The sequence below is a fragment of the Convolutriloba macropyga genome, chromosome 5, assembly GCF_964194025.1.
Source record: "Convolutriloba macropyga chromosome 5, txConMacr16.3, whole genome shotgun sequence".
NCBI lineage: Eukaryota > Metazoa > Xenacoelomorpha > Acoela > Convolutidae > Convolutriloba > Convolutriloba macropyga.
This window is the reverse complement of record NC_134472.1, coordinates 54,269,550-54,294,224: the sequence shown is the minus strand read 5'-3', so window position 1 is coordinate 54,294,224 and position 24,675 is coordinate 54,269,550. Positions and strand designations below refer to the sequence as shown.

Below are 24,675 nucleotides of genomic sequence, written 5' to 3'. Positions count from 1 at the left end.
GTAAAAACGTACAAACCTAACGCTCTTTTGCTTTGAAATTTGAGACAAAATTTGAATTCACGTTATTTTTCTGTTGGATAAAAAAATATTGTAAATATCGAATACAAAAATTTGTAAATATTTGCACTGGAGGATTGATATCAGTTGTTCACTTGTTGATATTAAAGAAGTAGAAGCAGCCCCGCCAACTTTTTACAGTTTAGCCTTTTAATAGCGGTTTCAGAGTGCTCATTTTGTTCACTTTCAAGATTGGATTTGTAAGCGGGCGGGAACATTAGTTACCATTTGTAAAGGAACCAAGTTCCTTTATTCTTTCTCTCCCCACACACACACATTTTCCTCTTTCCCTCCCCCCCCCCACATACATTTCCGTCCTTCCAAACCCTTTCCTTTCCTGATTTCCATTCCCCCAACCTATTTCTATTGAAGCTCTTTATATTTGCTGATTTAATTGAAGAAGTCAGAAGTCTAAAGTCAAGAATTTCTGTAGTGGGCTTCAAATAACCACATTAGAGGTTAACATATACCACTATTAAGATTTAAAGTAGAAAATGGCGTATTTCGGCGCACTTTTCATTTGACTTTGTATTAAATTGCAGCTAACTGAATTCAGCTGCTTGAAATTGTGATTGATCGAATTTTAGATCACGCGAAACGCAGAAAATCAAGGGCGTAAAAGTCACTCGAAATTTTCAAACAAAAATTTTGCATTAAAAAGACACACGTTTACAATAATTGCTATGAACTTTGTTCAAGAGCAATTAAAAATACTATTGAACAGTTGTCTTGGTATGCAAGGCTTAGGCCGAAAAAGCATAAACACCATTTGATCGGTTGCTACAAAACTTCATTTTTAGTCGAGGCAATTCTTCAGAGAAGCAAACACCAGCGAGTCCCTCTTTTCCATGGTCATCATCAATAGTTTACTCCATCAAGTAACTAATTTACAGTAGTGTTTTCCACGGGATCATCTCGTTTATCCTAAATATCGGTTATACAGGAAATTGCTGTTATTTACCTAGCATTAATTCAGAAACCAAAGTCTTTTGGGTAACCACATACGTTGCTGCTGATCTGACACTTTGTATTTGAAATCCGCAATCAGATTCACCTTTTAAGGTTTAAGTCATCAACATGCTCAAAAAACCGCATCCTCTAAATTTCAATTTTTTGAAATTTTCACAATTTTTCATGATTTTCCTATAAACATCATGGGAATCAAAACCAAGAATGCTGTCTATTTTCAGGAAAAAAGTATCTATGCGAATAGGCTGAACATAATGAGGCAGCAACATACTCTTAGGATACACTGATACAGTACTGGGCCGAGGATATACAATTGGAATACCAAGTTTCGGTAGTGATATGCCATGTTACTAGGGTCCGGGCAAGACTTGAAACTTTCTAAACTCAGTGTTGAAACTTGTCCATAGTTTATATAATGTTTCCCTAATTCTTATTTTAGACGTTGAATTTTATTCGTTTCTCTGTACTCGGCAAAATTCCCATTTATAAGGTTATTTCCGGAATTATGAAATTCCAACTCTACTCTCAAATGTGACTGGACCATTCGAAAAACATTGCTAAATAGTCTAAATTAAGTAATCTAAGCAAAACAAAGATAAATGGAATACTTGCATTTACATGCAAGAATATATCACATAAATAAATAAATTTTCTTGAGCAAACGAGCACCGATTATACGTTCAAAGACAGGTTTCAGTCATAAGATCCAAATGGGATGAAATCATTGCACAAGGGCATCTGTTTTCAAGCACTCAGGCAAAGGCTTTCTCTGGAGAACTCTTCAGGTTGTATTCAATAGCTTCCAACACTTTCAAGGCTGCCACAGGAATCCTGTCAAATTATTTAAAGCATGAGTACCCATTTCCATGTTCTCACTCTATCTGCTATTGATATTGGTAAAAAAAACAGCAAAACTGCCCTTTTCACGATGAATTAAGCCACCTTTGAGATTAATAAAAAACAAGGAGGCTCGGTAACGTGCGTTTTTGCCCATAATGTTCCCACCCCGCTCAGTTTTTTTTATTTGATTTTCTACCAAATTACGAAGAGTTAAACTTTTAAAAATTCATATAGTGTTCGAAAAAAAATTGTCGTACCTATTTAAGAAACTCAAACCTCTAAAAATTTTAAAAAACTACTTCAATAGAGTGCCCAGAATACCTGCCATCAAGGAGACTAAGAGACAAGACAAACAAAATCAAATAAAACAGCCAGCATTAATAACGATCAAAACTCAATGTCTATCTATTTCTTCTGAAAAAAAGCTTAACAATGTCAAAGTAGCATCCGATAAAATTTAAACTAAACAAACTGAAAGGCCTTTCACCACAAAAAACAGAGAATGTTTATTTATCGAGAACAATTATCAAGTAGACAAAAATAAAAAAAAGCGCAAGTTAAAAAATTCATTTAAAATTTTTGAAAAAATCCATAGAATGTCATACGATTACAAAAATGAACTAATCAGACAAAAAACAAAGTCAATTAAATTTTGCGAGAAAATTGTGTCGAAGACCTTAAAATTATAATCTAATCAGTAAAAACTTTAAGATAATCAATTGTTTGGGGGGTGGGGGAGCTACAGGAGCAAATTGGGTGCCATTTTGCGAAAACAAGAAAAAAGCTCAAATTTTAAAAATTCAGCCAAAATATTAACCAAAAGACTTCGTTCAAATAATTCAGTAGCTCTCTTTCAACATTAAACGTAAAGCCAAGAACGTTATAGGCAACAATTTTATATCATTTAGCAAATTTATCAAAATTTGAGCAAAAATTATTAAAAATGTGAACAAACCAATGGAAATGAGGCTAATGTTCACAAAATTTCAAACCCAAAACTCCTCGGAGAAAGCGAATTGAAAAAAAGATTTTTTGAAATTGATATTTTGCGCTTGACAAGATTTCTTATGGTACAACTCAAAACTCTGCACGATGAAAATATCGACCGTCGAAAATTGACTGAACAAAACAACCCAGTTGAGCATACACTTCCTCCAAGATTAAAGTGGGTCGGAACAATAGATTCTGATTACAACTTTTAGCCACTACAGACAAATCGAAAAATAACGCTCAAACTCCTGACAAAGCAGCCAATCTCTCAAGATAATGAGCAATTAAAATTGAGCAATTAATTGTGTTGGATCTTTTTGTAGCTCTGTTTTCTACGAGCATAAGGTCAAAAGCTTAAGTCCTCATAGCTACAAAGTTAAAAGTATACGTAAAATTATACCCAATGTACCAACATACCCAATGCAACTATGCCCAATTCATTCCTTCTGATCTTTTCGTTCAATAATCCGATCCAAATTAACACTCGGTATTACCAGCAGGTTTTTCATGCCTCTTTATTCCAAAAAATGAAATTAACAAACCAAGCACAAATTCAAAAACCGATCCAAATAATAATATGTCAATCCTCACCACTTGACTACTTTTAATAGCACTCATTACTTTTTTTGCGGAAAAGCAAGCAATAAAAACCAGCTGAGCACCAAGTTCCTTTCAGCTGATGCGATGTCTGAACAAACAAATTATCTTTAAGAAATAAAAATCGCATCTACCCAATGAGCCTCCGAGATTTTGGACATCGAGCAAACAAAAATATATTAAAAAATCATCGACATGACAAACGGAAACTATACGAACACCATAGCTTCAATAGTCCGTGCCTTAGCGTCTACAAACAAACAAGAAGGACCAGCAATGTTCTGTTCCACAAAACGTTCCGACTTCTCTCATCGCTAAATATTAGTTCATTTTCCCACAAAAATAAAGGAAAGTAAATTTTTGAGGTCTTGTTTTTGAAAAGTTAATTTTGGTAGGTTTCAAATTAATAAGCCCGAGAATCAATGGAAAAAAATTCTTTTCAAAAACAAAAACACTGGATCTCAAAATCTAATCGCCGAGTTATTAAAACATAGCTGGCAGATTGCCAGAAAATAGCCGCAATAGCTTCGTAGATCTGCAGTCTCAAACACAAACAGTAAAAAAGACAGACAAAAAAAATTCGTCTTTTTATTGAAGGCTGATATGTTATATTTTGATAAAAATCTGTACGCGTTTTTGCTGCCTCTATTAGCTGCTCTCATATAACCTTCATTTAGAGTGACACACACCCATTTGACCTGATATCTTCGAATTAAAGTAAATAAAAGTCAATTTCAAAGTGAGGAAGTCATTTTTGAGAGTGTGACCAAGGTAGTCAAGTGTGACCAAAAATTTAATCACGCGAATGAACAAAAAAACTGGCTCCACTAAGAGCGAAAAATGACGTCACGCACGCATTTCAGTTTAAATTGCATGAACGAATGAACAAAAAGCAGATTTGAAGTGGTTGTGACGTCATATGGTCGTAACAAAAATCGCGAAATAAAAAGAAGGCCAATAATAGCCCCAGCTATCGCTGTGCGGCTATTAAAAAACTGAAATCACAAACATAACCAATTAAGTCGGGCGAATTGCTCTCAAACGAATGGGGAGCAGTTGGCTTCGCCAGTAGCTTGCGGTGACTTAGGGAGGCTAGCTTCACTTTAATTGAGGGGGGTTGAGTGAGATAGAGGGAGGAGAAGGGGAGGGACTGGGGTTGTGCGGAGTTACGGGTGCAAAAAGGTGGAGTAGAGGGGGTAAAGCTCTAAGAACCGCCTTTCACGTCATGAGTTTGTGTCTTAAACTGCTTCGGTGAGGCTAGTATACTTAGAGTCTAGTGCGAACAATTAAAAACATACCCGGCAGATTGCCGGAAAATAGCCGCCGTTGATTCCAATAAGCATGATTGGGATTGAACGAATAGAATATATTGAAAAAAAAAAGATTTTTGTACAAAAATATTTTTTAAGTCCGATTTATTTTGATGGCATTTCGTAGTTGAACATACTTCTGTTTCTTAGAGAGAGGCTACAGGGGCTACTATCAACACCAATAAGCATTAGAGGTGGTAACTAAGACTTATAGGAACGACGTTGAAATAGCGGGCATCTAAAATTGGGCTTTATGGGTTTATCCCGTTTCTATTTCTGACTTCAATTTTTTATACCGACTCTGTTCATTTTGAATTGCTTTGCTGAGCAACTGATGTTCAAATTCACTTTTAGCAGAATGAGAGAAGAGAGAAACTAGCCTAGAGAAGTCAAAAAGATTTCACGCAAAATGTCGAAAAAGCGGCAAAATGGTAAAGCGAAAAAAAGTTTGACGAAGTAAAAAAAAACATAGCCGGAAGAATTCCGGAAACGACTCGAAGTAAAAATCTGAATCTGACGAAGTAAAAATTCTCACTAATCAGATGCATCACCAGCATATTACCAATCACCAATCGACAGATAGCGTAACCAATTCACAAAGAAAAGACTGGAGAACTGGAAACTTGACAAAGGAGAAAATCAAAAAAAAAATTATTCTCTAAAAGTCCAAATAAAATTCTCTACAAAAGATAACATGCAGTTTACCATCCATAACTAATAGAAATCAATTAGTTATATATTTGGCTAGATCAATCGCCCACCTAGTACTTGCAGAGAAATGTTAAACAACAAACTAAAAAAGACTATTAAATCTTAAACGAATTAGAATTTTGTATAATTTGTTTAAATGAAAACTGCCCTCCTGCTAAGCCTTCAAGTGCAAATTCATAGTATCGACACCTACAAAATGCTCCTTATTGAGAAAAAATTGCCAACAAAAAACATTAAATTGGAAGAAGTAGGGAAAAAAACTTAAAGACAAAAATTGGCCAAAATTTGCTCTGATTTACTCGAATTTCTTTAACAAAAACAACTCGAAACTAATATCAATCAAAATGAGAAAACATCCAAAAGAACAAAAACAGCTGACTTCCACTATAAAACTCCCCAAATGATATCAAAGGTTGAAAAAGAATAGAAAGGACATTTAAAACCAAATTGAACAAAAAAACGAGAAAAAGTAAGGTGTTTTTTAAATTTTACAAGAAAAAAGCCAAATAAAATTATTTTGATCAAATAGAGCAATGAAGTGATCGCGAAATAATGTACAAGTCATAACAAGCTAAGAAAATGTCTACGATTGAAAAAAAACGAAAAAAAGCAAAAAAATTTCAAAAAATGGTTGAAAAATTTTCAATTTTTCTGTCATTTTTCTTCAGAAAAAAATGTTTTATACCAGCAAAATTGTAATCAATTTGTATCCCTGATATTCCTTGAGTAACGAGCTTCTATGCAAATTGCACTTAAAGCAGTAAAACAAAACAAAAGGCCGAAATACAATAAATTTCGTCGAAAAATCAGCAAAACTGATCAAAAACCTCCAAATTTGCATAAAACTCAAATTAACTACTTGAAACCTTTCATTCCTATCAGAACGAGCCCAAATCCAATACAAAATCATAATCAAACCTCAAAAACAAGAAAAGTTAAAAAAAAACTGCTTTTAAAAGCCGCACGTGAACAAAAAAATTTCGCTCGCTCAGAGAAAATTTTTTCACACATCAATTTCTCGCTCTCTCAAAAACAGCGGTATGAACAAAAAACCACTCTCGTTTCGCTCCGCTCTTCACTTTTGTTCAGCAACCAAATCACTCGAAATTTCTTCACGCGTTTCATTTCCCGCTTCAAAATTCACTCCAATAAAATTGATTAAAAAAAAAGGACTTCTCCAATACTCCTCTTCGAGTCGTAAAAAAAAAATACGAGCGCAATAATAGCCGGCTGAGAAGATGAGGGCGGCTATTAATTAACCAAAATAATTTGCATCTGATATGTGAGAATTTGACGTCTGCATATCATATAACACCATAGTTGATTGCTTACCTTGTACCGGGTCCAAATACAGCCGCACATCCAGCTTCGTACAGGAACTCATAATCTTGTGGAGGAATAACTCCCCCGCACACAATCACCACATCACCTCTTCCAGCCTTTCTTAACTCCTCTGCAAGTTGCGGAATCAGCGTTCTGAAAGAGGACGAAAACATAATTTTTGCGTTCATTCAATACTTCTCTCAAGAATACGGATTTTGGCAAAGTTGATCACAAAAAAGGAGAATACTCTGAGCTTTCTCAAACTACTCACATCTTAAGCAAGAAATGGACGCCAGGGGCAACTCGTGTCCATTTCAAAGTTTATTAATACGATGTTACATTTGTACTCTAGGTGATCTAAGCATGTCTGTTGAGTTGATAACTTACTTATTCTGCCATTCCAATACTCATTATATAGTAGACCGTTGAAAATTGCACATATCTAGCACTAATAAAAACCTTTAAATGAAACACTTTGTTGAGACAGAGTGTCATACATTAAATATAAAACAGCGCAAATTGCAATATATTAAGATTCTGACTTGTGTCCTGCTGCCTGACTAGAAACACCCACACAGTGCACATCAGCATCCACCACTTGCATAGCCACTTCTGCTGGTGTCTGGAACAGGGGTCCAACATCCACGTCATAGCCTAGGTCAGCAAACCCAGTCGCTATCACCTTCCCACCCCTAAAAACAAACAAAAAACTGTGCAGAAAACAAAATAACAAAACAACTCAACATCAGGTTATGGGTAACATATAGAGTTGACAGTAAGATAGCATCTGTACTTTTGCTGCGAGACTTATCAGGCTAAAAGAAACTTAGCAACATTTTGACTTTTCTTCTTTTACAAAAAAATGTTTTCTCTTAAATAACTGAGAATTTCTTCATGGTTATGCACACTACACATCATCGTAGACATCAATCACAATAAAATGCCAAGTTATCCCTATAGCCCTAAATGTTTTCAATGTATGTATATTTTACTTTTAGCCTGAATAAAAGTTTTGTCTCAGGAGTATATGAGTAATTTACAGGAAGTTTTTCCAGATTATCTACACAGCGGGTTATAGCATGACCAATATTAAAACAATAATTAGCTGGTGCAATTGAACAATCTAGCAGAGAAGTAATAAAATGTTAAATATACATATTCTACCGAGTATTGAAGAATGGTGGAAGTAGTTCCAGCACTTGTATTGCAAACGTTACCTGTCATGTCCATCCTGACCCATTTTCGCTACCAGAATCCTAGGTCGCCTTCCCTCCTTTTCCGCAAACTCGTCTATTCTCTTCATGACAGTTCCAATTTCATCTTGAGAGCCAAACTCGGTCTTGTAAGCGCCAGATACCAATCTGTCAGCAGCTTGATGCCTTCCAAATACCTTTTCCATTGCGTTCGAGAGCTCTCCTAACGTCGCTCTTAACTTAGCTGCCTTGACACACGCTTTTAGTAAGTTCCCTCCAGTGGTACAGGCTTCTGTGAGCTCATTCAACGCTGTAGTGCACGCCTCGTTATCTCGCTGCGTTTTGATTCGGTTCAGTTTTTCTATTTGAGAAGATCTGACTTTGGTGTTGTCAATTTGAAGAATTTCGATGCTTTGTTCGTCTTGTAGTTGGTACTTGTTCACACCAACGATAGTCTCCAGGCCTGAATCAATTCTTGCTTGGCGCTTAGCAGCTGACTCCTCAATGCGAAGCTTCGGCATTCCTAAAACACAAACCGATTAACGTCGGACAAACTACAGAACGACAAGCGAAGCAATCAATTTAGATGGGACATTGGATGAGAGTCCGAAGCCCACCCTCGCCCTCCCGGATGAGGGTCTTGGACTGACCAAATGTAAGTGAGTCCTGGACGCAAGCAAAAATTCTATTCATATCATTCATGTAAATTTCACGCCAATTCATATCATTCACATCACTTAGTATCATTTGAAAAAATATAAGGATAATTAAAATAGGGCTGTTCATCTTCATACGTAAAAGTAAGATAAAATGGCCGCGACTTTCTGTTGAAAACAGTTTCATGCTGGTTTCTCAAAATTTCTGGCAATAACTTATGATTATACTTAAGTTATTTTATAACTTACTTGTGAACTCCTTCACCTTATAAGACATGTTAGTTTATTCCATTTTCGGAAACTTTTTAATAAAAAAATTTGCGCCATGTTTGTTTTCGCAACTTGTTTTGTTCATCTGTTACTTTTAGCAATTTGATGACAAAAAAATTCACATCTCTCATTGATATAAGGGGTGACGCACTCAACTTAATTTTAGAGCTCCTGAGAGATAATTTGTCATAATTAAACATAGCCGGCAAATTGCCGGAAAATAACCACTATAGACGCTTGTGGCCTTCCATGGAATTGAAACAACTGAAGAAATAGGATAGACAGATTGACCACCAGTATTTTAATAGACCACTAGACTTTTTGGTTAGATGCGGACTGTCCTTTTTGAGACACATACGCTCTATAAGGAAAAAACCCTAATACTGCTTACTTAAAATTAAAAATCGAAATCAAAAACTCAAGTCTCGAATACTCAAAAATTAGGGCATATACGTTTGGCACTGCTTAGATGCCCACTATTGATTTTTAACTAGTAAATAATTATAAAATTTATGGTTCATTGAATGAGTTCAGAAGTCACTTTGTTTTAGTGAGGTAAGTCACACAATTGACCTGTAAGCAGCAAATGACGTCACGCACATAAATTTTAACTGCAAAGCAGTAGAACTCACTGAAATTGAAAATATCAATGGTCGAAAGAATCATCCATGGAGACGACGAATTAAAAAAACATAGCAGGACAAGTTCTGAAATACAATCGAAAGAATTGAATAAAAAACTGAGGACTAATGTACTTAACCAGCAGATCAATTGAACGATCCCAGCCCATAAGACAAAATCTCAAAAAATAAAAAAATAAAATAACCAAACAAACTAAATAAAAAATTGTTGCTAAAACTCTTGAAGCTTTTACCCTGGAGGCCAAATATGACACAATTCAATGAAAAATTAACTCACGCACAAGCCTTGAAAGAGATTTAATTGCCACTAAGGTAGATAAACTCGAGAAATATGACAGATGCTTCAAAAAACTTAAATAAGCAAAATTTGAAAAACGTTCAAAATTTTGCTGAAATGGTCAAAACCAAAATGTTCATCAAAATTAAGATGCTCAAAATAATGTTCAAAACCATGTTCTTTTTTGTCTCCGGAGTTCTGTCTAACCCATCTGCAAGACTTTAGTTAAAAATCTTCAGTTAAAAAATTGATATCGATTCCAGTACACCTAGCAACTAAGCAGTTATTTATTATCAAACGCTGGAGGAGGTTCCTGGGCCCCTGCTGCCGGAAAAACCAAAAAAATTCGAAAAAAACGACAAAAATTAAACTTGTAATAATTTTCATTAAAAAACAGAAAACTAATTCATTGCCACTAGAAACTATGCAGTAACATAACACACAAGCAAAGCTCATAAGAGTTTCCCAGGCGGCTGGGGAAAAATACAATTTTCAGAAGGTGCATTTTCTAAATTGCTAAAACTCGTGATAATAAAATCTTGAAAACACTCCATTACCACTACGAACTATGCAGTAAGCTATTATCAAACCCCAGAGGAGGATCTTTGGCCCCTGAGGCTAGAGAAACCTAAAAAATGACAAAAATTTTCAAAAACTTGAAAATGCAAGTTTTGTCAAATTGTAAAATTTGTGAGTCAGTTACCTATTATCAAACCCTTGAGGAGGTTTCTGACTTAAATAATGACAATGTCAAAAAACTTGAAAATATTGGAAGTTTTATCAAAAAAATTGCTAAAATTCGTGATGCTAAAATGTTGAAAACCATTGCATTACCACTAGAAACTATGCAGTAATTTATTAAAACCTAGAGGAGGTTCCTTGATACCTAGGGCTAAAAAATAAAAAAAAATGACACAACTTTCAAAAAACTTAAAAGTTGTGAAAATCAGTATAGATTTGCGTGTTTATGTTTGGAGTACCAAAACATATAACTAAAGTGGTCAGAAAAAGTAATTATGTCTTACAAAAGACCTTTATCAACTTTTACAAGCCTCAATTTTAGACTGGTCCAACAAAAAATTTAAAAAATGACGCGAAAACACGAAAAAACTGCAACATTTGGGCTCAAAAACTCCCAAAAATGACCTTTTAACCTTGAATTACGGCCTTCCCAGTAGCTTCAGCACTCAAGCACTTGAAGGACTACTAAACTCGGCTAAGGATCTCTAATGAAACTTGATGTCCGCTGAGCTTTACCTGTTTATCCTCTTTTGAAAGTTCAAAGTCATAAAAAAGGTGAAAACATCTTACAAAAAAAGAAAGAGCACCAATACTTGGATTGTAAAAAAAAACACTATGTCCCCAAATAATAGCCGCTATCGCTTCGCGGCTATTAATAACAAATTGATAAGGCTACACTAAAAAAGCCCGCATACTTTTTCACAATAGAATTCGTAGCCTCCGAGGAATTAATCCAAATGTGTCCGACCAATGATACAATTGACAAACCTGAGGCAACAGCCTTCGACATTCCACCCATGGACTCAACCTCTTCTATGATCTCTTTTGCCTTCTGGTAAATATCTTCTGTCAGCTGCTCCACGTAATAAGACCCACCCAGTGGATCTGCGACTTTAGTTATTCCCGTTTCTTCCTGGAGCAGAAAACAAGTTTGAACCACGATCAATTTTTGCTCCAAGCAACTGCCATTTCTGTGAAGTATCAGGGAACTTCCGCCTGCCACGAAGGAATATCTGAATCTATATTGATACTTGTAGATCATTTTATGGACGTTCTTATTGTTATGTTATGGACAGCTTACATCCTATAAAGCTGGTCGATCCATTATAAAACAAAATTACGCAGAATGTTGACACAGACTGGAGGAAACAAAATTTTTGGGGTGGGGTGTCGGTCCCAATTCCAGTATCGGTATTGTGCGAGGCAGAAAAGAATGAAAAATAACCTCAAGGTTGAAATATATCAGTAATTGTTCAACATAAAAGTTAAAACATACCTGTAGAATGATCTGTGTGTTTCTGGCAATTCTCGCACTCGTGACAGACGGAAGCGCCAGGGCCTCGTCAAAGGAATTGGTATGGAGAGATTGTGTTCCTCCCAAGACTGCAGCTAAAGCTTCGATAGTGGTCCTAAACATTTCCACTGAGCATAAAAGGTCATCTTCGATTAAAATTTCAAACATAGCTGGCAGATTGTCAGGAAATAGCTGCCATAGCTTTGTAGATCTGCAGTCTAAAAAAACAGTAAACAAGACAGACCAAAAAATTCGTCCTTTCAATGAAGGCTGATATGTTAAGTTTTGATTAAAAATCTGTTTAAGTTTTTGCTGCCTCTATTAGCTGCTATCAAATAACCTTCATTTAGAGTGACACACACCCATTTGACCTTATCTCTTTGAATTAAATAAATAAAAGTCAATTTAAAGTGAGGAAGTCATTTTTGAGAGTGAGGTAAGTCACGTGTGACCAAAAATTTAATCACGCAAATGAACAAAAAAACTTGCTCCACTTAGAGTCACGCACGCGATTCAGCTGAAATTGCATGGGCGAAAGAACAAAAGACAGATTTGAAGTGATTGTGACGTCATATGGGCTTATGAAAAATCGTGACAATGAAAAAAAAACATAGCAGGACAAGTCCTGACGTACAATTCAAAGAATTTTCCTTGACTACACCAAAATTAGACATAGAACAGACTATGAGTGAGTTGGGAAAACATTTTCTAAAAAATCAGATAGAAAAAATAAAAAAAAATGAGAATCAATGTCAAAATGCCGTATGTGAGTGAACAAAAAACCAATAGCGATAAATTGAAATTTGGTTCAAACAAAAAAACTAGGTCTAGAATGAACGATGAATGGATTGGAAAAACCATTTAGAAAAAAATCCAATTCAAAACATAGCCTGCATATTGCCAGAAAATAGCCGCCATAGCTTCGTAGATCTGCAGTCTCAAAAAAACAATAAAAAAAGACGGACCAAAAAAACTCGTCTTTTCATTGAAGGCTGATATGTTATATTTTGAATAAAAATCTGTATACGTTTTTGCTGCCTCAAATAGCTGCTCTCAAATAACCTTCATTTAAAGTGACACACACCCATTTGACCTTATCTCTTTGAATTAAAGTAAAAAAAAGTCAATTTAAAGTGAGGAAGTCATTTTTGAGAGTGAGGTAAGTCATGTGTGACCAGAAATTTAATCACGCAAATGAACAAAAAAACTTGCTCCACTTAGAGTGAAAAAAACGTCACGCACGTAATTCAGTTGAAATTGCATGAGCGAAAGAACAAAAGACAGATTTGAAGTGAGTGTGACGTCATATGGGCGTATAAAAAATCGTGACAACGAAAAAACATAGCAGGACAAGTCCTGACGTACAATTCAAACAATTTTCCTTGATTACACAAAAAATTAGACTAGAACAGACTATGGGTGGATTGGGAAAACAATTTCTAAAAATCAAATCGAAAAAAATTAGAGAATCAATGTCAAAATGCCGTATGTGAGTGCACAAAAAACCAATAGCGATAAATTGAAATTTCGTTCAAACAAAAAAAACTAGGTCTAGAACGAACGATGAATGGATTGGAAAAACCATTTAGGAAAAAAATCCAATTCAAAACATAGCCGGCAGATTGCCAGAAAATAGCCGCCGTAGCTTCGTAGATCTGCAGTCTCAAAAAACAATAAAAAAGACGGACCAAAAAAATTCGTCGTTTCAATGAAGGCTGATATGTTATATTTTGAATAAAAATCTGTATACGTTTTTGCTGCCTCAATTAGCTGCTCTCAAATAACCTTCATTTAGAGAGCCAACACCCATTTGACCTTATCTCTTTGAATTAAAGTAAATAAAAGTCAATTTAAAGTGAGGAGGTCAATTTTGAGAGTGAGGTAAGTCAAGTGTGACCAAAAATTTAATCACGCAAATTAACAGAGAACTCGCCCCACTAAGAGCGAAAAATGACGTCAAGCGCGTAGTTCAGTTGAAATTGTATGAACGAATGAACAAAAAGCAGATTTGAAGTAGTTGTGACGTCATATGGTCGTAACAAAAATTGCGGCGACAAAATAAAAAACCAAGAGAAGGCGAATAATAGCCCCAGCTATCGCTGTGCAGCTATTAAAAAATCGAAATAACAGTAAAAATCAAACTGAAATTGCCGCATGTGAACAAAAAACGACTAGCGAGAAAGTGAATTTTTGTTCAAATACCGTTTTCTCACTCTACTTTAAAATTAGAGCGAAAACATTTCACGCCGCAAAACCACTCGCTTTTTCGCTCCAGCTCCTGTTTTGGCGTGACCAAAATCACTAATCCAATTTGACTTCAAAAATCATGAAAATGTGTGACCAGATCTTAGAAAAAAGAGCGCCCCAACAATTCAAATTCTTTGAATTGTAAAAAAAACCAAGAGAAGCGCAATAATAGCCCCAGCTATCGCTGTGCGGCTATGAATAATCAATTCAGCAATAATTACTTATGGCATCAAAGAATGACCACGAAGACCCATGACAACAAATTTGGCAACGATTACTTCCAACAGCTTTTTCAAATTTATAATTTCAATTAATACTGATGATATTGTTGTACTTAATACCTAACGATATTGTTGTATGGGTCCTGTTCTGTCAATGACCAGCCAGATGTTTGACAATGGGTTCTGAGGAGGAGAGACTTCTCAGATTTTGGATTGAAATTCTCTTTGATAAGTTCTGCCCACAGACGCCTCGCTGCCCGCATCTTGGCAACTTCCATGAAGAAGTTCATTCCGATTCCCCAGAAAAATGACAATCTGAAATAAGGAATCTATAAAAAATTTGAGTAAGTTTTAATGAAAATTCAGAACCTTCAAGCAAAGCCTCTTTTACGTTTTGGCTCCTAATATACTCTCGCCTCCCAAAAAACCACAAATTTTGAAAAAACTCTTTCAGCCTTTTGACGTCCTGTATTTTAAAAACTTAACAACAGTAGTTATAATAGCTACATCAACAAATAAAATTGAATAATTCTGGTAAAAGTCTGTTCTTTGATGGAATATGAAATATAGCTGGCAGAATGTCAGAAAATAACCACAATAGATTCGTAGATCTGCAATCTCAAAAAGATGGTAAAATAGACAGACCAAAAAAGAAACTTCTTTTTATTAGATGTTTAATAAAAAGTATAACTTATTTACTTATTGTATAACTTATTTGCAATTACAGTGCCACACACTCACTTGGGCTTATCTCTTAGAACTAAAGTAAAGAGAAGTCAATTTCTGAGTGAGGAAGTCATTTTTGAATGAGGAACAATAAAAAACTCACGCGAATGAACAATCACACGAATAAAGAAAAACTCGCTGCACTAACAGCGAAAAGTGACGTCACGCACGCATTTCAGTTGAAATTGTATGAACGAATGATTAAAAAGCAGATTTGAAGTGGTTGTGACGTCATATGGTCGTAACAAAAATCGCGGTGACAAAATAAAAAAAAACCAAGAGAAGTCCAATAATAGCCCCAGCTATCGCTGTGCGGCTATTAAAAAATCGAAATAACAGTAAAAATCAAACTGAAATTGCCGCATGTGAACAAAAAACCACTAGCGAGACAGCGAATTTTTGTTCCAACACCGTTTTCTCACTCTACTTTAAAAAAAGAGCGCATAATTTTCACGCCGCAAAACCACCCACTCGTTTTTTCGCTCCATTTCCTGTTTCGGCGTGACCAAAATGACTATTCCAATTTGACTTCAAAAATCATGAGAATGTGTGAACAGATTTAAAAAAAAGACAGCGCCCCAATACAATTCAAATTCTTTGAAATGTAAAATTGCTAAAATAGCTGCAAAGACTTACTTGCAACATTCATTAGATAGCACTCTACCTTGAAAAAGTTAGATTAACCTCAAATGGCTTTAATATTGATGTTAAAAGCCATTTAACTTAGAGACAACCGCCATTGTGAGTGCAACTAAAGTCATTTTCTTGTGTGAGGTGCGACTAAAAATGTATCACAGTCTACCCAAAAACACACGCCAAAGAATAACAAAAAACATCACGCAGAAAAGCTCCATACTAAATGGATAAAAGTCAGTGAGGCACTAACTCTTTGAATTTTTGGCGCGTGATCAAGTGGTCGCAATAAAAAAGCCGAAATAAAAAATAGCAGCACAAGTTCTGAGTCAAAATCCAAAGAATTGAGCAAATTAAAGATCTGACAATCAGCTTCTTTAGAAGAACAGCTTTTGACGGTAAAAAATACCCAAAAAATTTTAAACATAGCTGGAGATTGCCAGAAAATAGCCACAATAGCTTCGTATATCTGCGTCTCAAAAAAGTAAAGACAGACCAAAAAAAATTATTCTTTTCATTAAGGGCTGAGATGTTATATTTTGATTAAGAATCTGTACAAGTTATCGCCAGCTTTATTAGCTGCTCTCAGATAACAACAATTTAAAGTGACACACATTCGCTTGACCTTATCTCTTTGAATTAGAGTAAACAAAAGTCAATTTCAGAGTGAGGAAATCATTTTTGGGAGTGAGGTAAGTCACGTGTGAACAAAAACTAAATCACGCGAATGAACAAAAAAACTCGCTCCACCGAGAGTGAAAAATTGCGTCACGCACGCAATTCAGTTGAAATTGCATGAACGAATGAACAAAAAGCAGATTTGAAGAGATTGCGACGTCATATGGTCGTAACAAAAATTTTCGCGGCTATTAAACAAAATGAAACAAGACATTATCAATACAGAACTACTCAGTTACTTGGCTTGAAAAAATAGGGGTAGGGAACAGTCGAAAGAGAAAAGGTGAAAGTTGGGATAACCTTGGAGCAAAATTGTCAATTGACAGACCAGCTTTCAGTCCTGTCCTGCAATACTCAATGCCATCTGCAATAGTAAATGCCATCTCCAGAACTGCATCAGCACCTGCCTCTTGCATGTGATATCCAGATATGGAGATACTGTTGAACTTAGGCATGTTCTCTGCCGTGTAAGCAATTATGTCTCCTATGATTCTCATGGATGGTTCCGGTGGGTAGATGTACGTGTTACGAACCATGAACTCCTTAAGGATGTCATTCTGAATTGTTCCTGGATACCAATAGAGTGAACGGTTATAAAACTTCGTGTATACATTTGGTTAAATCTAAATGCAAAACCCAATTTCACGTACATATTTTTGATACTTCTGCAGTTAGATTTGCGAAGAAAAAAGTGCCTGTACATACAAACGAGAGCAATTTTTCATCTTACGCTCTCTGAATTGAATTGAATTTAGTTGGATTAGTTCCAGGTACAAGTTGATGAATTTATTTTGCACTTTAAAAAGTATCTGTTTCTGATTTTATGATTTAGTATTAAACAAGATTAAAAAGTAACCCGACACAATAGCACTCAGAAAACTGAAATGCAAAAATTCGGATGTCAACTCCTAAATATGGCGGTCTAAATTGACTAAAACTCAATGTAATGGCTTGATTTAGGTTGAAAAATAACAAAGAGGGTTTGGCGAAAAAATTCTAACATCAAATATATCATTCAAATATTTATTCACCCAATTCCCCACAGAAGAACGAAGTTGATTAATACCTGAGAGTTTCTCTTGTGGCACTCCGCTCTCTTCCCCTGCTGCTATGAAGAATGCAAGGACAGGAAGGACGGCTCCGTTCATTGTCATCGAGACAGAAATCTTCTCCAGGGGTATACCATCAAACAGCGCCTACATGGAGCAATGGTGTCAATTAAACGCCAAGAGGTACAGCCTCAGAAGGAACTATTCGGAATCGTGCGAACTAAGCTATATTTCGACACACTTACGCAACAAACACAGTTTGATTTTCAGTAAAAAAGCTAAAATTAAATTTAACACTTTATACTCAATTAATTAAGAGGACGCCAAATCAATGGTGAAACACAAAATTGTAGAAATAAAAGAAATCTTCGATCTTTTCCGTTTGTGCCCCCCCCCCAGCTTAGTGGGCGCATATTATTTGCACCCCCCAGCCGCACGTGTCAAATTTTTACAATGATTTACCATGTAATGAAACGTGCTCTGTAACTGGGGGAGCATAACGTACTGGGGGGGGGGGGGGGGGACAAACGGAACAGATCCGAAATTTTACTAAACAAGAAAATCTCAGAATTTAATCGAATGAACATAAAGCAACTGACGTCGGATGAACTGGTCTCAAACGACAAGCGGCATAAATCAATCAAAAAGGGGCCAACTTAGAAACGTTCTATTAGAAACGTTCTATTAATGCAAACAACGATCCCCACAGGGGTTCCACCCGACCTCCAGAATGTCAGCAGGGCATCTTTTTCACGAAGCTACAAAGGCTTTGATTCTCTTTCATTCAATCCCTTTTATATTAGCAACAAACTTTATTTCAGAGCCATTTGATCACTCGAAAATGAACATCTCAAGCGTGAAACAGTCAGGCAAGAAGTCAAAGAACGCCCGAGAACAAAAGCGCAAAAACGGTCTAGTAAAAATTATGCATAAAGACATCACATACGCTTACACTAATTGCCTCAAATTTCGTTTGAGTGCAATTAAAAATTATGATGGCCAAAAACTTATTGAAGAACGCCTGATTCTGAATTGACACAAACAAAACAGGATATATTGTTCTTTCAAACATCGCATCCTCGAACAAAAACATAGTTAAAAAACATATACAAGCAAAACTATAATTTAAAGAATTTTTTTAATCGACTAAAAAATTAGACCTAGAAATTACCGAGAATAAACAATGAAAACCATTCACAAAAACAAACGAAAAAAATCTTTCAAAAACAAATCGAAGTGCCGACCGGGAATAGAAATCCACAATCGAGAAATTGAATTTTTGTTGTTACACCATTTTCGCACTATTTCAGATACTACCGTGAAAAAATTTTACGCAACAAGACTACTCTTTTTTGATCAACTTCAACTCAAAATCATCATTTCCAATTGTCTACAAAATGACCAAAAATTGTTTACAGTTCAAAGAATTTGAATCGCAATGCGGAGCTGTCCTTCCTCACCAATACCGATGCAACACCAATACTCGTTACCGAGTCTTAAAAACCACAATGTCACCAAGACCAGCGTGCTTTAAAAAATAAAGCAGTACTGATAACTTCCACATTTTTAAAAAAGAACAGATAATTCTGGGAGATGCTACAAATAAGCGCTTCGGTGGGAAGTTGCAAAACGACAGGAAAATTTATAGGACTTTATAACTAGAGTTTTGTTCCTACAATGTTTTCTCATTACTTCAAAAGTAGAGTGCAAAAATTTACGCCACACCGCCACTGTTTTTATTCATTTTCCTGCTTTAGCGCAATCAAAATCAACATCACATATTGCCCTCAAAAAAGATCAAAAAGAAAACTGATACTCCTTTCCTAAAACCACGATGAAACAAAATCCTCGCTATCGTTTTGTGGCTTCCTTTAGCTGATAGTAATACTGATATCCTCGACAAACTTCTCGACAATCTTGACAGACACAAAAAATTACAACACGTGACACAAAAAATTACTTAATAACTGCTGTTTTCTTTCTACACCATTTTCTAACTACTTCAATATTAGAGTGCAAAAAATTTACGCCACATAAACACTCTTTTTTGCTCATTTTCCTGATTTGGCTTGATCAAAATCACCATATCAAATTCTCTTCAAAAATGATCAAAGTGTGAACAGCGACAGCGCCGTCGTCAAACAATTCAAATTATTTGACTTGCAAACGACCGATGGAAAACCAGTACTCCTTTACAAGTCTTAAAAACTACGATGAAACCAAGAATTGCCTGGCTATCCCTTCGCGGCTGCTAAAGACCTATAAGTATTAGCAGTATTGATCTCCAACATTTTTGCTCCAGAATCTTATTCTGAAAGGTTTTCAAATACGAAGGAAAGATACTTTCGAGTTAGACAAAAATTTTACAGTAAGAGCTTTGGCAGGAATTTGGAAAAAACCCACAATGTTTCCAGTCGTCTTCCAACTTCCCGCCAAAACTCTTACTGTAAAATTTCAGTCCTTAAGAAGTATCCTTCGTTCTTATTCAAAAGCATTTCAGAAAAAGTTCCTGGAGCACAAATGTCGAGGATATCAATACTGCTATTACTTATAGGTCTTTAATAGCCACGAAGCGATAGCTAGGTTATTCTTGGTTTCATCGTGGTTTTTAAGACTCAGAAAGGAGTTCTGGTATTCCATCGGTCTTTTACAATTCACAGAATTTGAATCGTATTGCTGCGCTGTCTTTGTTCACAACTTTTGATCATTTTTGAAGACAATTTGAAATGGTGGAGGAAAAAAATAGCAGTTATCAAGTCCTAAAACTTTTCCTGTAGTTCTGAAAATTCCCGCCAAAGAGCTTACTGTAGTATTTTCATCTCTCTGAGAAGTATCTTTTGTTCGTATATGAAAGAATTTCAGAATAACTTTCTGGAGCAAAACATGTCGAGGATACCAGTACTGCTATAACATAGAGGTAATTTTAATGGCCGTGAAACAATAGCGAGGCTCTTTTGGTTTTATGGTGGCTTTTAAGACTCGGAAAGGACTTTCGATTTTCCATCGTTTTTGCAATTCAAAGAATTTGCATCGTATTGCGGCGCTGTCTTTGTTCGCAAGTTTTGATCATTTTTGAAGAGACTGCTGTTTTGTTTCTAATGCAATACCCCAGAGCTTGAACGCTAACAAAATTAGGTCATAATCTCGACAAAACGGTAATGATGACTTCACTCAACATCGTTTCACGACTATCGAAAGTAGTGCACCGGCATTGCACACATTGAAAAAACCTGGAGGAAGCTATTTATAGCTCATATATTTTACGAAAGCCTTTGTTAACAAAAATTCGGGATATTTTAAAAGTGTGATATACGTATGCTTAAAGAATTTTAAAACTACAATTCGAGCAGAAAAATAACCTTCATGTCCTCCACAGAATCGACAGCAACTCCAGCCATGCCAACATCTCCAAATACCCTCTCGTTATCCGAATCGTACCCTCTGTGTGTTGCCAAATCAAAAGCCACTGAGAGCCCCTGCTGTCCTGATTTAAGGTTGTTCCTGTAGAATTTGTTGCTCTCTTCCACTGTACTGAAACCTGCGAACACCAGAAATTTTTGCACATTATTCACGACTGGTGTGAAATTGTGTAAATGTAAGCAATGAAGGATGATACCACGGTTAAATGTAGCTTCTGTGTGGTATTTGACTGGCTGGTTTCAATCAAAAATTACTTTATACATTTTACTGTTTAAGTAAGGATTGAGACGCAATATCTACTCTGTTTCGCTCCCTCTCCCAGCTTAGTGGTCATATACTGGTGCACGTGCTTTTTTCACATATTTTAGTACTATATTACAACAAAATAAGTGGTGGTCATTAAGAAGGGGGGACCAAATAGATCCTCCTTTGATGAACAAGATCTAAAGATGCCGCACGCTCTTGCACCAATCTGCATATTGCCTGATAGTCCAGGGCTTATAAATAAGCGCTTCGGTGGGAAGTTAAAAAACGACAGGAAAAGTTATAGGACTTTATAACTAGAGTTTTATTCCTACAATGTTTTCTCACTACTTCAAAAGTAGAGTACAAAAATTTACGCCACACCGCCACTGTTTTTATTCATTTTCCTGCTTTAGCGCAATCAAAATCAACATCACATATTGCCCTCAAAAAAGATCAAAAAGAAAACTAATACCCCTTTCCTAAAACCACGATGAAACAAAATCCCCGCCATCGCTATGTGGCTATTAACATCTTCCTTTAGGTGATAGTAATACTGATATCCTCGACAAACTTCTCGACAATCTCGACAGACACTAAAAATTACAACATGTGACACAAAAAATTACTTAATAACTGCTGCTTTCTTCTACACCATTTTCTAACTACTTCAATATTAGAGTGAAACAAATTTACGCCACATAAACACTCTTTTTTGCTCATTTTCCTGATTTGACTTGATCAAAATCACCATATCAAATTCTCTTCAAAAATGATCAAAGTGTGAACAGCGACAGCGCCGTCGTCAAACAATTCAAATTCTTTGACTTGCAAACGACCGATGGAAAACCAGTACTTCTTTTCGAGTCTTAAAAACTACGATGAAACCCAGAATAGCCTGGCCATCCTTTAGCGGCTGCTAAAGACCTATAAGTATTAGCAGTATTGATCTCCAACATTTTTGCTCCAGAATCTTATTCTGAAAGGTTTTCAAATACGAAGGAAAGATACTTTCGAGTTAGACAAAAATTTTACAGTAAGAGCTTTGGCAGGAATTTGGAAAAAACCCACAATGTTTCCAGTCGTATTCCAACTTCCCGCCAAAACTCTTACTGTAAAATTTCCGTCTTTCAGAAGTATCCTTCGTTCTTATGCAAACGAATTTCAGAAAAAGTTCTTGGAGCACAAATGTCGAGGATATCAATACTGCTATTACTTATAGGTCTTTAATAGCCACGAAGCGATAGCTAGGTTATTCTTGGTTTCATCGTGGTTTTTAAGACTCGGAAAGGAGTTCTGGTATTCCATCGGTCTTCTACAATTCACAGAATTTGAATCGTATTGCTGCGCTGTCTTTGTTCACAACTTTTGATCATTTTTGAAGACAATTTGAAATGGTGGAGGAAAAAAATAGCAGTTATCAAGTCCTAAAACTTTTCCTGTAGTTCTGAAACTTCCCGCCAAAGAGCTTACTGTAGTATTTTCATCTCTCTGAGAAGTATCTTTTGTTCGTATATGAAAGAATTTCAGAATAACTTTCTGGAGCAAAACATGTCGAGGATACCAGTACTGCTATTACATAGAGGTAATTTTAATGGCCGTGAAACAATAGCGAGGCTCTTTTGGTTTTATGGTGGCTTTTAAGACTCGGAAAGGACTTTCGATTTTCCATCGTTTTTTTGCAATTCAAAGAATTTGCATCGTATTGCGGCGCTGTCTTTGTTCGCAAGTTTTGATCATTTTTGAAGAGACTGCTGTTTTGTTTCTAATGCAATACCCCAGAGCTTGAACGCTAACAAAATTAGGTCATAATCTCGACAAAACGGTAATGATGACTTCACTCAACATCGTTTCACGACTATCGAAAGTAGTGCACCGGCATTGCACACATTGAAAAAACCTGGAGGAAGCTATTTATAGCTCATATATTTTACGAAAGCCTTTGTTAACAAAAATTCGGGATATTTTAAAAGTGTGATATACGTATGCTTAAAGAATTTTAAAACTACAATTCGAGCAGAAAAATAACCTTCATGTCCTCCACAGAATCGACAGCAACTCCAGCCATGCCAACATCTCCAAATACCCTCTCGTTATCCGAATCGTACCCTCTGTGTGTTGCCAAATCAAAAGCCACTGAGAGCCCCTGCTGTCCTGATTTAAGGTTGTTCCTGTAGAATTTGTTGCTCTCTTCCACTGTACTGAAACCTGCGAACACCAGAAATTTTTGCACATTATTCACGACTGGTGTGAAATTGTGTAAATGTAAGCAATGAAGGATGATACCACGGTTAAATGTAGCTTCTGTGTGGTATTTGACTGGCTGGTTTCAATCAAAAATTACTTTATACATTTTACTGTTTAAGTAAGGATTCAGACGCAATATGCTTGGGCGGAGATCTCAAGCACGAGTAGCTAACTAAAACTTCAATTTGGATCACATATTTGAGTACTATATTACAAAATAAGTGGTGGTCATTAAGACGGGGGATCGAATAGATCCTCCTTTATTGAATATGATCGAAAGATGCCGCACGCTCTTGCACCAACCTGCATATTGCCTGATGGTCCAGGGCTTATTTGTGTACATAGTGGGGTATGGTCCCCTAGTGTATGGAAACTTCCCCGGCAACGAACACACTTTCTGATCATCTCTATTTTCGCTGGGTTTATAAAAAGTGTCTTCTTCGGTATAAAGAGGCTTCACAGTGATTCCTTCAGGAGTGTTCCAAAATAGATTGTCAACTGACTTCCCTTTCATCTGTTTTTCAGCCATTGAAACCCATTCTGGGTTGAGATTGTTGCTATCTTTGTCATTACTGCTGAAACGGTGCGATACAGCTGATATTACCTTGGAGGAATGTTGATTACTGCATAAATAACACTGTTTGAATAAAGCGGCGTTGGCTTTATTAAGAGATCTCGGAGCTTTAAACATAATCTGAAAGACAAGAATGCAATCGGAATAATTCAAAATATAAGAACAGAGTGGACCGACTTTTATCTTTCCAAATTGTAAAAGTTACTTAAACTTGCAGGATACTAAAAAAGACAGATGAATTGGGTCCCTGCAGTCCAAAGAGGTTTTAAAATGGTTTCCAACTCTGTCGCAATTACTCTCTAGTTGAGAAAATTTAGCATTTCATTCTTTTCGACACTGAACCTCTGTAGTGATCAAGGGAAGAAATTCATAAACAAAATAAAAGAATAGCACCACTTGATAAAATCATCCGCTTGTTACATCTCGAGAGACAATGGGAGCTCGGTTTGAGATTTTTGCACGTTTAAAAACAATTTAGAAGTCAAACGTAATTTCACGCTTCAGTCTTGTTATTATCTACATTTGTTTGTTTTCTTTAAAAAAAGTCAAATCATGTAGAGCAGAGATTAATGACAAAGAAATTTATAGCAAAGAAGAGAGTAAATAGGAAATTTAACCATGTTAAAAAACTTGAGAGGAGCGGCAACAACAACAAAACCAGCGTCAAAAAAGCAAAACTATGGTCAAAAAAGCAAAACCAGGGTCAAAACACGAGTTAAATTAAACCTCTTGAACCAAAATCAACAGGACAAAAAACTCAAGAACGAC

At 36.0% G+C, this 24,675-nt stretch overlaps 2 protein-coding genes across 2 annotated transcripts in view; both read right to left on the bottom strand.

The window, feature by feature from the left end:
* The window catches only part of LOC142339478 (uncharacterized), a 604,341-nt gene that overhangs the window by 491,162 nt on the left and 88,504 nt on the right, over positions 1-24,675 (bottom strand). The window lies entirely within an intron of this gene.
* LOC142339475 (putative methylmalonyl-CoA mutase, mitochondrial) lies at positions 1,587-24,357 on the bottom strand. Its single transcript, XM_075389518.1, has 11 exons — positions 23,637-24,357; positions 23,116-23,294; positions 17,441-17,570; positions 16,675-16,942; positions 14,458-14,652; positions 11,852-11,984; positions 11,344-11,488; positions 8,015-8,513; positions 7,340-7,489; positions 6,807-6,950; positions 1,587-1,857 (listed from the first exon to the last, which is right to left on the bottom strand). The coding sequence occupies exons 1-11, from the start codon at positions 24,022-24,024 to the stop codon at positions 1,779-1,781; spliced, it is 2,310 nt and encodes a 769-aa protein (XP_075245633.1). The 5' UTR covers positions 24,025-24,357; the 3' UTR covers positions 1,587-1,778.